The 16390-nt window shown below is 46.0% G+C and overlaps 1 protein-coding gene across 2 annotated transcripts in view; it reads right to left on the reverse strand.

Moving 5' to 3' along the window:
- The window catches only part of PAPPA (pappalysin 1), a 365052-nt gene that overhangs the window by 32865 nt on the left and 315797 nt on the right, over positions 1-16390 (reverse strand). For both annotated transcript variants that reach the window (XM_061477061.1, XM_061477060.1), the window contains exons 14-16: positions 9645-9813; positions 2847-3030; positions 52-262 (exon numbers count right to left, since the gene is read on the reverse strand). In XM_061477061.1, the coding sequence (XP_061333045.1) occupies positions 52-262; positions 2847-3030; positions 9645-9813 (564 nt within the window). The remainder of the gene's footprint in view (positions 1-51; positions 263-2846; positions 3031-9644; positions 9814-16390) is intronic.

Genomic DNA, 16390 nt, shown 5'->3' on the forward strand with positions numbered 1-16390 from the left:
CTCATGGCTTTCTGAATCATACTGATGGCATGGCTTTACTCCTGCACGTACTTTCTTGCTTTTCTGGAGGATCCAGGGACATGGTAACCTGGTTTGCATTTGTACTTGCAAAACGAGCCCACTTTGTGCTTATCTTCTCGGCAGCGACTTGTCTGGAGATCTGCATTAGGGACAATGGAGGGTGCTCGACACATCAGCTCACAGAGGGCCTCCGGAAAGGACCACAGCCCATCCTCCATGCAGGTCAAGTTGCTGTTGTTTCCTGAGAAGAGCAGAGAGCAAAGTGAACAACGTCCAGCAGGACCATTCTTTCTGACATGTTGTTACACCCATAATACATCAAAAGCCACCTCGGTTGACAAATTCAGCTGTGTATGTCATGCATTTTCTCTATGATGGCATTAAATCATTAAGGACTCTGTTTTCAGATGACAGGCAGGCAGTGCTCATTTCAGGAAACACTATAGGATAGGGGAAACCATGCTGTCTTTGTAATCTTTTGTGTTTCTCTTCCTTATTTTTGTTCTTCTCTGCAATGAAGCTTGCTTCGTACATCACCCCCCTCCTCTCCAAAGTCATGGCATTAACAGAGCACTTGGTTCCATTACATTCTTCATTCTACTTCTGTGTTCTATCTCCTCCCTGAATCTGTCCTTTTTATTTCAATTTTGAGCCTCTTTGAGCAGCATCTGTTAGTATTAGAGTCACTACTCCAACACAATGAGGAGCCATCCTCAGCTGGGGACAGTCAGTCCTTGGGGACTACTGTGATAAATACGATTCATAATACTCATTAGAGACTCATTTTCCTTAGGAAGCTTTCTTGGCCAGCACCTCAAAGGTAAAAGGTACAATAGATCTATTTGCCTCTGCTATGACCTACTTGACTTCAGAAGGTTAAGCTAAAAGTAGCCTAGTCTCAGTGTATTTTACATTCTTTGTTATTTTATATTGTATGTTGAAAAGGAATAAGCTTTTCCTAAGAAACAAAGCACAGCTATGAGCCACTAACCCTTCAAAAATCCCTAATACTCTATTGAAATCCCCGAGCATTGCTGCAGGAACTCTTCTCAACCCACAAGGCATATTTTCAACACTAAGCCAACTTCAGGAGTTATCCCAAATAATACTGACAAACTGCTAACCCCAGAGCAATGCCATCTCTCCGAGAGGAAAGGAAAAGACTGGAATTCAAAGGAGAAGAAAACAAAAGGCTCTGGAGGGCTCAGGAAGGTATGTAGAGGAGCCCTCCTGCCCTACCCACAAAGATAAGAGAAGCTGCATTCAATCAGGCCTGGCTTTCTCTTTCCCCTCCCCAACTGCAGATGATTGCAGAGGCACTCTGTGCTGAAGGGAGCTCTTTTCTAGAGCACCAGCATGCTCCTCTGCTCTGACTCATGCAGCAGCTCTGCAGACCAGCCACGGTGATATCATACTTGCCACTGCAAAGTGATAAGCTGTGACATTACCAACAGTGGCTGTCATGACGTCAGTGATTGAATTAGGCATGAGTCACTCCAACGCCATTCTCCAGAAGCTTAGTGGCAACATCTATTAGTCATCACCCATGGCTCTACACGGAATGGTGCCTTTACCTCACAGCTCACAGGGTTTCAGGACAAAAGGGTAGTGATCCTACACACCAGAGCTGCACACCCTCGCAGGGGGTTGGCTATCATCCCTCCAGCTCCCCCCATCAATGTCATCAGCTAAAGCTGTTGTTGGTCATGATGAGTGTCGTTGTTTGCACTGCTGCCCTCAAAAAATTCCAGGCATTTTCAGTGAAAAAAACCACCTCTTGTTGAAGATGACCTTTAGGAACAGAAAAAGGGAATTCTTTGATAAAAATCTCCATCTAAGTAGTTTCAACTTTCACTGTGTGTTGGCTGCTTGTGGTTACCCTCCTAAATCAGAGGTAAAAGAATTAAGCAATTTAGTTATATATGAAGAAATCAACATATCCCTTCACTGAAATGAAAAATACTTCCCATGCCTCTTTGGAGATCTGCAATGAATCCTAGCAGAAAAGGTGATACCACGTGTACAGAACAGCTTATACAGCCTTTGTACCTGGGTTGGCAACAGCAGTTGAGATTACTCCAGTGCAAGATGACAAGTGCATTTGGCTGTAAAGTTCTTTCAAATGAGCAATGAAATCTTTTTGTGTTTCCTGAGGACCAGATCAAAAAAGGGTAATGTGCCAGTGAGCAGGAGAGTTGATAGCACTGAGGGAATGATGGGGATGCTTGCAGAAAGGCAGCAGGGAAGAAGGTGGCGGAGGAAAGGAAAGAAGGCAGTGGAGTGTGTTATTTTTAAGGAATAAACAATTGTAGAGAGTCACAAACAAGAAGAGGAGAGAAAGGTCAGAGGGAGAGCAAGATGAGTGTGGAAAAGGAGAGAGGTAATAGGGTGGATTAGGAAAAACAGTGATGGGGATGGTGCCCCTGGGACATGGGACTTTTCAGTCTTCTCCTGCCTTTCCAAATACATGGAGGACACATAAAAGAGAGATAGACACAGAAGAGAGAAGACATGGGAAAGAAGATGAGAGAGTTCAGTTTGATTTATCCCCATGACTTTTCCATGTTTTGGTTGTATGGAAGTAATATTCACTGTCATTACTGCCTGGCCAGCCCTGATCAAGGAAAGGTCAAAGGAAGGTAATAGAGAGATGCAAAAGAACTTAACTTCTAATATAAATAAACCTTCCCATAGAGTCTCATAATTCTCCATACTTAAAATATCACGAATAATTCTAAACCAACAGCAGAAGTTGCACAGATTACTAGGAGCAGTCTGTGCTAACAGTGTTCTCCCCAGGTCACGGCATAGACAGCCTCTGATACCTTTCAGAAGAGCAGGAGGTCGGCAACTGAAGGAGCATTTCTTGCCAAAGGTGGTCCCCTCGCTGCAGTTGAAGGTGGCTGGGTAGACATGGTACTGGTCTGGGACACCACAATCCACAGGCTCGCATGTCACCTGTTTGTTCCACTTCCCATCCGTGCAAGTCATGGTGATGCTGGACTCCATCTGGAAAAAGACATATATGCCTACAGCCACCAGAGCCAGCAAGATCAAAACCATTCCAAGCCTAGTAACAGCCATTAATGTGGCCACAAGTTAAGCAACGCTGGGTCTGACCTCTACCATCACTGCTTGGACAGCAGCTACTAAATACAAGTTCCTACAAGAGTGTCAGAGAACCAGGATGGATTTCTGTTACACTTGGGGTGAGAAACCAAAGCTCTTCAATATAAACAGCAGAGCACTACAAATAATCAGAACTCTTGTCTGCATTGCCTCCTGAGACAAGCCAGGAAGCTGGCTGAGCTGTTTGGAGCTGACAGCCATCCCTGGTCCCTGTCACTGTGCAGTGACACAGCCACACCAAGGGGATCCCTGTGTACTTCTCAGAAGTCGAACTCGCTCTTGGGTTTGAAGTAAAAGCCAACCTGACATGAACCCATTTGGGACTCCCATCTGAGGCTCTCCCAGGAGGTGTCAGTCACCCTTGGACTGGGGTACCAAGGGAGGTGGCCAGAGCCGTGTCAACATTGTGTTCATATACTGACAGCTGCTATGGCTTTTACTGTCAGAGTGCCCCAAGGCTCCAAATGAAACCAGGACCCTGCTGTCCTGGCACTGGGGACCCAAATACCCAAGGAGACAGGCTTTTCCCTGGAGAGACCTGCAATGGAGAGACCCAACAGCATCCTGCGCATACATTTACCTGGCACTTGGGAGGTCAAATACAGAGCCAGTGCCTGTTCTGTGACTTCCCTAAAGTCTCTCTACACCATAGCTACACAGAGGCTACATTTCTATGGATTTAAGGAATAGTCCAAACATTATTATGCTTTGTTAATCTTCACTAACAGGCTTGTAGGACTATGAAAGCTAATAAAGCATCCAATGTCTTCTTATCTATTACAGAGGATGATCTGTACCAGTGGAATTGCCTGATAAAGATGCTGGGGAGGGACTCTTCAGTAGGGACTGTAGTGATAGGACAAGGGGTAATGGGTTAAAACTTCAACAGAGGAAGTTTAGATTGGATATAAGGAGGAAGTTCGTTACTGTAAAGGTGGTGAGGCACTGGAATGGGTTGCCCAGGGAAGCTGTGAATGCTCCATCCCCGGCAGTGTTCAAGGCCAGGTTGGACAGAGCCTTGGGTGACATGGTTTAGAGTGAGGTGCCAATGCCTGTGGCAGGGGGGTTGGAACTGGATGATCTTAAGGTCTTTTCCAATCCTAACTATTCTATGATTCTAATGCAGCAGATTGAAATCCTGAAGTGCTAGGGAGAGAGAAAATAAGGTGTGGGGGGTGGTGGTGGTGGTGGTAAAGGAGCCACCTAAAGCTAAGATGAAGAATTTACTGGGTGACCAAAGGACAAACAGATGTTAACAAAGAGACCAAACAACACGTCTATTTCCTAATTAAAAAGGGAAAATTAACAACCAGAAGTGAAGAATCTCAAAGCAAGACCCTTGATTCTACACCAGAATAAAGAGAAGGACAGAAGAAAAAAGAATGTGAGAAACCCAAACACAAGAAGGGGAAGATACCATCGAGGAATCTGAGCGAGCTGTACAGCAGCACTGCTCTGCCTCCAGGGAATATCTTATTCAGGGCTGGTAGGCTCGCGGGAGATTTGCACCGCTGACCATTGATCTGGGTTTATAAAAGGAAGGGGAATTTTTCTAGCACACATCAAAGGGACCTGGATTCCCTTTTTGCAAAAACACCCTAATGGTTCCAACAGAAGTTCAGACCTGTCTCCCTTTGATATATGGTTGCATGCAGAATGGAAAAAGCAGTCCCAGAGCTGAGAAACTGGACACTTCCCCAGTGGGCACAAAACCCCTTTTCTAGACCGTGGAGTTTATTTAAACAGGAGCACTGCTGATGGAAAAAAATGTTGTTTCTGCAAACTCAGAGTAGCACATTCAGGGATTCCCGGCGCGCTCAGGTGAAGGGACACTCTGTGCTCTCATTCCCACTCATTTTGCTCCCCAGTGGCTATTAGTTCTGCCTTTGTTGCCGGTGGCTATCAGTTCTGCCTTTGTTGCCAATCAGAACACCTGCACCATTAAAGAGTATATATAATCTGTAGCCAGTTGATAACTGGAAGATGACTGTGCTTCCAGGAAGTTGTGGTGTGATGGCCACAGCAGAAGGGATGATACAGCGTATTTCCATGTCTTCATAATGCATACGCACAGCATCACCACCACATCTACACTCCAGGCTCGGCTGCCCCAGCATTCAGCAAATCCTCCGTTTCCCTTCAGAGATGCTATCATCAAATAACACTCCAGCACCTCAGCAGCGGGAGGTTAAAACATAAACCCAAGCTACTGATGCCAGGGGCTATCCAAATGTGATGGGAAAGACATGGGTCTTGCACTGGATCTTGCTGGATGCTGAATCCACACTAAGCACAAGGAAGTGATAGGAGGTTTCAGTTATTGGTGTTGGTGTGATCTAGTTTAGGAATAAATGATAGTTCCTGCCAGCTGATACTGGCTGCTGAGACACACTATGGTGCACAAGGGAGTTTCTCTGATGGTAAGACTGCACATCAGATGCACCTCTACAGAACACCAAAAAAAGGTGCAAATTCAGGATCTGGAATGCAACACAACCATTTAAACAGAAGCAATATCTGTGCATGAGAGTCACAGCTCATGGAAAATGGGCCAAGCTAACAATTGTGAGACTATTTCAGCTGCAGCCGTGGTCTTTTTTAGCAGAAAGCTAACATGGGGTTTTGCCCTATGGTACTTTCCCAACAAAAACACTAAACCAAATCTGGAGGAGTCCCCTCCTTCCAAACCCATATGGCTTTTCCTCTTCCTAGCACACTGGCAAGGCCATTCCCACATAGAGGAGCTGTGCCTGTGTGGGTAAGATCCTGGCTTCTCAGCTTTTCCCAGTAATTTGTTCCACACTTTGTATGATGGAAGCTGAGGTTTTCAAGGTCAGACATAATAATGGTGCATTTTAGAGCATGTCTATCATGTCATCACTTCAAGCAATAGGAGCACATGCACTTCTGCAGCAGAACGTAACAGAACATTCCCTGCAATGGAGACAAAGACCAGTGGCTTTGATTGAAAGCACAGGGGACAACCCTACCACGGAAATCATTGCAGATGGCACTCACCAGCCTTCAGCTTGTCCCTGTTGTGATGTCCCACCTGAAGGTGGGATCACTGCAGTGCCCAGGGGCAGGACCCCAGGCTGCTGAGCCGGAGCTCATCTCTCCCCAACACCGCGCTGAACCTCAGGGGTATTTCCAGTTGATTTGGCCCGAGCAGTGCTGGGTGTTAGCAGCAGCATCTGCATCTGCCTTTGCAGATCTCCCACCCGAAGCCTGAGCAGGCACATGCCTGTTTCGCCTGTCTGATCTGACAAGGTCACCCAGCTCACAGCAGTCCACACGAAGCGCTTGGCTTTCTCATCTGGTTTATTAGCTGTCACTTTGGGCACTCTGTGCTGCTTTGACTGGCATCACAGCAACCGCTTCCCTTCATGTCCTGCCTTCCAAAAGAACCTTACGCAAGGAGGGAGGGCGGGCGAGGAGGAGAAAAAGAGGACAAAAAGGGCCTCCAAAGATACAGCGAAGAGGATGCAAACTTAAACTAATCTGGTGCCAGAAAGATTTGTTCCTTGGGACTTTTAACAGCCTGGGAGAATTCGTGTCTCCTTCCTGCTGCCCAAGATCCCAGCCGGCTCCTTCTTCCAGCGATGTTTCACGTGTGAAGTTTCCTCTCCTTAAAAATGAACAGCTGTGCCCTCCCCTCTAAGTATTCTTCCACTTCTGCCCACTACTGTGCCTCTAATTGAACCCACATGAGCCGCGCTTTCTTTTCCTGGCATGATTGATGATGCCTTTGCACAACATTAGGGAGCTGCTGGGTTTTAAATAACACCTCTTGACCAGAGCAGCAGTGGTGGTAGCTTCAAGGAGAGATGACAACAAGTAACTGAATGAGCGGGACTTTCAGTGAAGGACAAGAGGAGAGCAGTGAAAGACAAAGAGGGAAAAAGGGAAGAAGAGAAGAAAGAGCATTGGAGTTGTCAGGGGGGTGGGAAGGAATCGGGGGGAAATGAAAACATCCTGAGATCTTCTTTGTGAGAAAGGCACATGAAGGATTTTGCTCCATCTCTATGAAAACCTTTTTTCGTTCATGTTGTTGCTGAAGTCCCTCAATGGGGATTAGAGAGCCCAAGAGCCTGCAAACAGCTCAGCTTTTTTGTATTTGCGAACAGTTTCTCCTGCACATGGTGCTGATGGGTTTTAGGGTTTGGTGATTTTATGGAGTTTGAACAGAATTTGGAATGGGAGCTTCTCAGAGAGCAGAGATGAATGAATTTCTTGCCCTAAGCCTGATTAAAATGGTGGCTTCAGAAGACACAGAGGCCAGAAAGTGCAGAAACTGTTAAGAAGATTTTCAAAGCCCCCTCAGATGTAAAAGGCTGATTTGAAATGTGACTTGTGCCCCTGCATCTCTGAGGTGCTTTTGAAACTTTTGCTTTTAATTCTCTGTTCACCCCTTTTTCCTCTGCCTTTCGGTGAAATACAGAAGACAAATGTGGTTCAGATGCTAAACCAGGGTGTCATCTTCATCAGCATGTGGTGGTCATGGGTTGCTGATGTTCAGTCTGCTCGTTGAGACACTGCACCTCACCTCAGCCTCCTTCCTACCCAAGAGTATGAAACATCAGCAGAACTGCTTTCCTTCCTCCTCTTCCTCATGTAGCCTCCCACGCTGTCAGTTAAATGAGACAAAACAAGCTCTAGATCCTCAAATCAGTCCAACAAGCAAACTACCCAGCTGAATGACAACAGTGAAACAACCGACAATCAGCACAAGGTCCCTCAATCACAGCAGAAGGCCCCTCCGACCATAGATAACAACCCACAATGCCCTATCTCCTCTCCAAGTGCTTGTGATCAGAAGAGGAGCTGAAGGAATTGTGGAAGGAGAACAATGCAATTCGATACAACACAATATGAGGAATCTAAGCCATGGATTCTGGACTTTCTTGGATAATTAATTGCTTGCCTACATGTTCCAGAAGTTCTTATTTGAAGCACCTGACACAAAGACATAAAAAAAAGAGGATAGTGAAAGAAACTGTCTGCTCCTTTTCAACAGATCTCCAAAGCACATGAGTATACTTTTTTAAAGCATGTGTTTAATGTGTTCAGCTGAACACGGATGTCTTTAAGATGCTCCATTTGCAAAACAAAACCATCGGCCTCAGGGGTTTTATTGGTGGAAAAAAGACGATGAAGTGCAATAGTAGACCAGGGTGAGAGGAAGCATGTTGTAATAGGCAGTGAATCACGTTAGCTAGGGGTGCTAAAATCCTCCACTCCTGTCACATGAGTCTGATCAAGGCTCTGAAACCAAACTTCTCAGAGCAAAACCATATACAGTTGGCTGAGCATCTCCAAAAGGTGCTTTCTGAACGCAAGTAACATGTTTAGGCTGTTTTATTTGGTTTGGGACTCCCGTGTGCTCAATGTACAGATCCCTTCCAAGTGTTTCCTGGTTCAGCCATTCCGGCTCCTTTGAGAACTTGTTTTCTGTTGTGTAAAAATGCTCAGCTGGAGCTGGGGTTCTGGTGCTGATGCCAATTAGGATGGAAGAGGCCCAGCTCACAGGGTCCTGTATTTGTTTTGTAATTGAGTTGAAAGGGCTGACTCATTCCCCTCCACTCTGGCTCCCCCCTCTGTGAGCTCATGAAGAACACAAATACAGACGGGCTGCTGAGCACACTGCCTGCCCCAGCCCTCCCAGCCCTACATGTGTGTGTGCTGCCCAGACAACATGTGAGAAGATGGGGGAAACCACCCCAGTGTCCTGCTCAAAGACTGGGGTGTCTGCCCTGAACCCTGCTACCAATGGCATGCCAAGGGTGCGCCATTCATCACATACACCTCATCCACCTCCCCCAGCACAAAGGATCTGCATTTTATATTAAGGTTTGAAGAAATTGATAGTTTTCCTCAATATCCCACTCACTGCATCAAGACATGCTGCTTTGGTAGGACTGGATTACTAATGCATGACTTAGAGAAGGTGGGGAGCACTCCCTGGCTCACTGGGAGGAGGTTTTTGATGCTTTGTTTGGAAGCAAAGGGGTCTGGGTGCTTTTTCAACCCCCTTGCTCCCATGCATTTCTGCAGTGTCAGGGTGTGGTTGGGAGCAGATGGACTGAAACCCTGTAAAGGAGTTAAGACATTGTTAGCCTCAACCCAAGGGACAAAATGAGGTATTTTGCCCAGAAACTGGTTATGCAAAACCACAAACACCCCACCCCCCAAAACCAACCTAAGAAACACTGTTTGGCTGAGTAAAACCAGTGAGATCAAAGAAGGCCCGAACACATATTGAAACCTTTTGGGCTGAAAACTTCTAAATCTGGGGGACATCTGAGCTTTGCTCACTGTCAGTCCCTCCTCCTACACAGTCAGATGGCTCCTATTCTGATGAGAAGTACTTGGGTAAGGCCCCATCCCAAGGGCTGAGCTGAGATTTTGGGGTTTAGACTCACATATTTCTCAATCTCTTCACATCTCTTTGCTCATCCCTGCTTTGTGGGTGACAAGAAACCGACAGAGCAAACCTGGTTCTTGCTGAGATCATCATCCCGCTGGACCTGCAGAGTGTAGCCCGCCTTGCAGCTCACGTTGCATTGGGCTCCATTGTACCACCCGCCACCGGAGCAGTCCAGCAGTGCATGCTCAATCTCCAGCTTCTGGCAGTTGGTGGCTTCGCAGGAGTAGTGGACACAGCTGGGGGGAGGCAAGAAGTGGTATTTTCAGTCAGTTCATTTCATTCATTCCATAAAAGCAAGTGTGCCTGATTGACAAACCCATCACTTGTCCCACAGTATGTACACAGGCTGCATATTGAACCCAGCTCACCAAGGAGCAACCCTTTAGTTATGTGTTCAGGACAGGGACATGGTAACGGTGATGATAACAAAGCAAATTACAGGTGTTGTGGCAAAAGGGAAAAGTCTGCCAATTCTGCACAGTTGCCTTTTGTCCTGAAATATTCAGCTGCACTGCGGCTTTCCTACTCCTGTACCAACATCCATCCATCCCTCCCTCCTTCCCTCCCTCCCTCCCTCCCTCCTTCCATCCATCCATCCATCCATCCATCCATCCATCCATCCATCCATCCATCCATCCATCCATCCATCCATCCCTCCCTCCCTCCATCCTTCCATCCATCCATCCCTCCATCCATCCATCCATCCATCCATCCCACAAAAACTCTCTCCCTCCAAGAACAGTCCTTATGCTCCATCCAATTTTAAATCTCAGCTGAATTCAGGACTGCCTGATAGTTCTAGTGATAAGAGTGCATGTGTGTACGTGTGAGGAGGGGGTTCTGTGATAGACACTCTTATCTATGAGAAACTCGATTGAAATCAACACATTCATTTCATTCCACTTCACGAGGAACACCAAACATCAGCTGTGTAGCTGTGTTGATAAGCTCTTATCAAGCTCAGCAGCAAGCTGTCACTGCATATCTCTCCAGTTGCTGTCCTGCCATCCATAAAATGTTTTCCTGGATGAAAACTGCTCTCCCTACAGTTAATTACTGTAGCATTAAGCACAAGTTGTAAAGAGAGGTTTTGGCTTTATTTTGTATACACAGAGATGTCTGATTGACACAAAATCTTTCACCGTCTCTGATGACCTGAATCAAACATTGCAGCGCATGTCCCTCAGCTAAAGGGCAATGAGAATGCTGAGAGTCCTAAAGCATTTAAGGGTAGATTCAGAGTATATACAAGGAAGAGATTTTTTACAATGAGGGTGGTAAGACACCGGCACAGGTTGCCCAGAGAGTTGGTGGATGCCCCATCCCTGGGCACATTCAAGGTCAGGTTGGACTCGGCTCTTAGCAACCTGATCTAGTTGAAGATGTCCCTATTTATGGTAGAGGGTTGGACTAAATGGCTTTTTAAAGTCCCTTCGAACCCGAACTAATCTATGATTCTATGTGCAAGGATGTTTTGCTGGATTAGAGACAAAATCTCTGGGATAAGGATTTCTACAAGATTATTTGCCTCTCCTGAAAATTAAAATGAGCTTGATTTAAATACAATTAAATTAATTTGGAGGAGGGAAAACCTCAATTTATTTCACCATCTGCATGGATAGGGAAGAAGCTGGAACACAGAAAGTTATAGAAGGAAGGGAAAACAATGCATCAATACACATATTTTGAAATGGATTACAAGCAAGCTATTCCTGTCTCCTAGACAAAGCATTAACAGCCATAAAAACCCCATCCACCTTAGTAAGCACAGGACTTAGCGTGTCCATGATGTTTTGCTGTGTTCAAAGCATTGTGCAGACATTATCTAATTAATTTTCATTGCACCCCAGTGAGACACCTGGGCTGGCATTGTTATCCCCATGTTACTGATAGAGAAGCACATCTGCACATGTCTCCACTGAGCCCTAGATCAGATTAAATGACAGTATTATGTACCTCCACAACTCATTGCTCTGTCCCAGACCAGTGCTATATGGGAAGTGCCCGCTGCTTGTGATTTAAGGTTGCTTGTTCACTGCAGCCCTTCCCTGGAGTGTGATGAGCCATAAACAATTTCTACATTCAGAAAGATCTTATTTCCTCACTGTGCACAAAGTATTGCCGCTGACAGGCCTGAGGCAGGAGAATTCCACTTCTGTGTTGGCCAACTTGATACCCTTCTATGCAACAAACAGCACCCCATCTATCAGCACTGCAACTGTGATGCTCATTACTTCTGTAGGACAGATGATCCTCTGCCGGAGCTGACCTACACAGGCATCCTGCTGTCAGCAGGATCACCCCTGCCCCATACCAAGGGTTTCATGCATGCTTTCCTGACACTGCCACTGACTGACATACAAATTTACACTGCCATGGATCTCACTTTGCACTGACCCGTAAGACTGTGGATGCGATGGTGGAATCACAGAATCAACCAGGTTGGAAAAGATCTTTAAGCTCATCAAGTCCAACTGCTCCCCAGCCCTGCCAAGGCCACCACTAACCCATGGCACTGAGGCCTCGTCTCCACGCTGTGTGAACACTTGCAGGGACGGTGACTGCAGCCCTGCCCTGGGCAGCCTGTTCCAATGCCTGAGCACCCTCTGAGGAAGGAATTGTTCCTCAGCTCCATCTGAACTTGCCCTGGTGCAGGTTGAAGCTGTTACCTCTTGTCCTAAAGAAGAACAAGTGGACAGCATATGCTAGTGTGCAGGTAGTCTCTTGCAGAGAAGTGAGATGAGGAGAACACCCATTTGCATCTGTCTTTAAATGCCCAACATGAATCACTCAGGAGTGTGGAACACAAACTTGACTTGGGCAGCAGCCCCCCAGGCAGCCTTATGTGCTCCCTGAGCAGACCAGTACCCTACCACCCACCTCACAGCACTGCTATTGAATAAGTCACCAATCAACATCAGCAGGAATATCTGAACATGGATGTTGAATGAGAGCATAAACCATGAATGACGTCTGGTTGAACCTTCCCTACGTGTTCCAGTTACACCTCCCTGTGACGGCTGCCACTTTGCTCCCCTCTGTTTTTCAGATGGTGAGGCTGCAATACGAGTTGCTCCCGTGCCAGGGCTCCAGTGATGAGGAAGTTGACTCATTGAGGGAAAAAAAGGCAAGGACAATTGCCAAGCCATTCTCAGAAGTACATATTGCGAACCTTGACTGCCCATTGCAAAACTCCCGCAAAATCTGAAAACCTTTTTGCGCTAAAGTTGGAAAAATAAAATAATAGCAGACCTATTTAATTTAATACTGATGGGAATCAATGTGCTACACATTGATGTAGCGCTGAATTCAGCCTTGAATGGCTTCAGAGGGTAGGATAAGCCTAAGGAAACCTTTGCGATTTGCACAAAGGGAGATGTGGAGCAACGTCACCGCAGTCAGTGGCATTGCTTTTCATTGCCATCAATGTAAAGGAGAAAAAGAATTTGGTTTTTTGAGTTCATATCAGGACACCAGATGAGCAAGCCTGGTCTTAAAAGTCCTGCAGAACTGAAACGCCACAGACAAAGGCATTAAGAAACACTTATTGTGATGTTCTTCTGTCTGTTTACAAGTCCCCTTGTGGTCTTCTTAAATGGCCAGGGAACATTTTTAGCCATCCCCCTCCAGGCTCCAGATTATGCCTCGGTTAGCAGATCATCTGGGCAGCTCTCTCTGTCTGTAACTCTATATGAATGACTTCAGTGACAAACAATACAACCATTCACTTTTAGTAAAAAAACAACCACTGCCACCAAATGGTTCCAATTTAAATACTTCTGGTTCTCTAGCTACTGCTTCCAATTTGGTATCAGCTACTGTCAGCTGCAAATCCCAATGAAGTTTGAAGTCACGATCTTGAATTGAGTTCTGCAAACGCAGAATGACCAAGGAGAAATGAATATCTCCGAGTAGGAAGTTTAGACAAAGAGCCCATCACATCCATGTTGAAGAATTGTGGGTTACAGAAGCTCATGCATGGGTACTGCCATTGAAGAGCGGTTAATCATCACATGCTCCAGAAGCTATGCATTCCTCAAGAAAGAAACAATATAGAGTATCTGAGAATGAAATCACTTCTACTTCAACTCATGCTAATTCCTGGCATGGGACAGCTTATCCCGTTTTCTTGCAATCAGAATTGTGTGACTTCGTCAAAACTGCCTATTTCAAATCATCCCTGATCTAGCCTAACTTCCCAAATGTCCCTGGGAATTGATTCCCTGTGCATGATCCGGCCTGGATGAAAGCAATATAAGGGACCCAAGGACCACCTTTATGATTTATGATATATATGTAACAAACAAGTGTTGGTGCCTGGGATATTCCTTCACAGTGTTTATTATATGAGGTCCACCTCAGGATTCACCTATTCCTGTTCTTGCCCTGGTAGTGTATGATTGCCTAAAGCAGCATTTTCACACCGAGGTGAGTGCAAGGAGTAGTGGATTTCTTGCATGCATTCTACTGGGTTTCCATGATGTAAAAAAGCCCTCAACTGAGTTAGCTTCACATGTAGGCTAAGGTTCTGAGCCAGTTCTTGCTTTAGTCACATCCATTCTGCCCATCCCTAATCTAAATGAGCTCAGTCATTAGCCTCTAAATCTTTATTTCTCTGTGCCAATATTGGCTTTAATTCAGCAAGGCACTTAAATATGTGCTTAACTTCAAAAGCACGGTTAAGTCCCACTGATAGGTTTGGCTACAAGGGGATGTAAGCAAATAGCTAAAGGCTTTGCTAAATTGGGGTCTTAGTGACACAATCCTAGAAACATTTGTATTTTAACATGTTTATAGAGAATTATAACAATTAAGTGGAACTCTTCCTTCCTCACATAAAACCAAGCCAGGACTTCCTCTTTCGAAAAGCTTACAGCAGCCAAACTTTCTTTTCCTAACCCTGGGGTCAAGCACTTTTCCAAGAACTCATCTTAACATAAAGCCCTAATTGTTTGTTCCCTTCAAGATGAGTATATATGCATAGGAGAGACTAAAAGCCCATAGTATATAGCTGTTATGAGAATCGCCACACCCTTATCTACTGTACACAGGAAAAGCTTCCTTTTTGCGCAGGCCAGGCTTAGGCTGGGCTGCAGATCTGAAGCACACCTTTGTTTTGTTCTGTGCCACCATACACACAACTCACACACACGTAGCCTTCTGAGGGTTTATCTAACAGATCTATCCTTAAAATGGGTTTGCCTTTTCCTCCGTAGAGATTTCTCTAAAGGCAAGAGCAGGTTCTATCTCTAATCCAAGCATATATGCAGCCTTTTGAAAAACAAAGGCTGCTAGCCACATTCCTTGTTGTAGAAATGAAAGAAGTCTGAACTACAAAGGGGGCAATGAATTTCTCTTCCTCAGTCTTCAGCTTAAACCCATTGGTCCCCTTATACTAACACAAAACCTCAAAGAACAACCACCTGAATCCTTGGGGCTGGATGGGGACCGGTGGACCTGTTGCTGACTGTGCCACTGGAAGAAGGATCAAGTCCTTTTTAGGTGTTTGCCTTCAAATTTGGTCCATTGGAGTGACCAAAAGAGTAGCAATGGTCCCTTCTCTGGTCCCTTCAGTGATCTCACAGCAGTAGCATTGGGTCTGACTCTGCCAGCAATCACAGCAAAACCCTAATTCAAACTGATAGGGTCAGGAATGAGCATAAACCCAGAGGTTTACAGAAAACACCTGATCCAACACAAAGTAAACTGTGAGGGAAGGAGAGGCACAAGCCAGGATGTTCCCACCACCAGACCAACAACATTGTCCCTGGGACTAGCTCTGCCTTCAGCCTGCCTGCACCCTGCTGTGGGCCATATTCCTGCCTGGGGGGGGGGTCCATATTGAACTGATAAAGCTCCCAAAGCCCCTTCACCCTTACAGCCTGGAAGCAGGACTGTGTGTGCCTGGGCGTTAGCAGCCCTGCAGGTCTCCCTGCCAGAGTCTGTCCAGGCAAACAAAGAGAACACATCGCCTTCCACTTTAATAAAAGCCAAATGATGCCGTTTGCCAATTACCAAACTGGGGCGAAGGTTAAAAAGCCCACTGAATTATAACACATGTCACGGACCAAAGCTTCTATGATTAACAGTTCTGTGAGAAATTCATTAATTTCACCAGGAGCAAGCTGACAGAGATTGCGCTTAATGACAGAACACAGGGCAGGGGAAAGGCAGCGGGATCGGGAAAGAGAAAGCTGCATTAATTCACCAAAAAAAACCCCAGAGATGAGGAAATCCTTTCTCCCCCCCCCCCCCTTTATGAAAAGAAAGAATAACCACAGTTACAAAGGGCAGTTGCATTTGTTCCACTGCTGAAGATTTATCTTCATCATTTCTTGTTGGGGAAGCTGACAGCAGGAGGGAACAAGACAAAGAGAAGAGCTGGAGTGAGCTACATCTCCCTAGGGCTTGTTTGGGGCAGCAAAGGGTGAAGCATGGAAGATGGCCCTCCATTGAGGCCAGGGTGAGGGTAGGCAATGCCATATTGGCCAAGAGTGGGTCTCGGTCTACAGTGCTGGTCCCTCCAGCTGACAAGTGCCCAGATGTGCGCGCTTAGGAAGGAAGGTAAACCCCAAATCTCCGCTGTGGAAGCAATAACAGTGAGTTCATGCCAAGATTTAACCAAAGGAAGGGAAAACTTTTTTGCTACACTGACTAGGAAGCATAGGGAGCTGCACCATGTTGGGACATGCACACTGGAGGGCTATGGTCAGCCAGAGCCTGCTCCAGGGGCAGGGAGGCTTATCTTCATTATGAACATGGAATTAATGGTGGATTAGGAAGCTGGAAACTCCTGAAATCCACAGCTGTGAT

Source organism: Pezoporus flaviventris, unplaced genomic scaffold (assembly GCF_033815535.1).
Source record: "Pezoporus flaviventris isolate CSIRO_AGI_PZ_B2104156 unplaced genomic scaffold, CSIRO_AGI_Pfla_v1 ptg000097l, whole genome shotgun sequence".
NCBI lineage: Eukaryota > Metazoa > Chordata > Aves > Psittaciformes > Psittacidae > Pezoporus > Pezoporus flaviventris.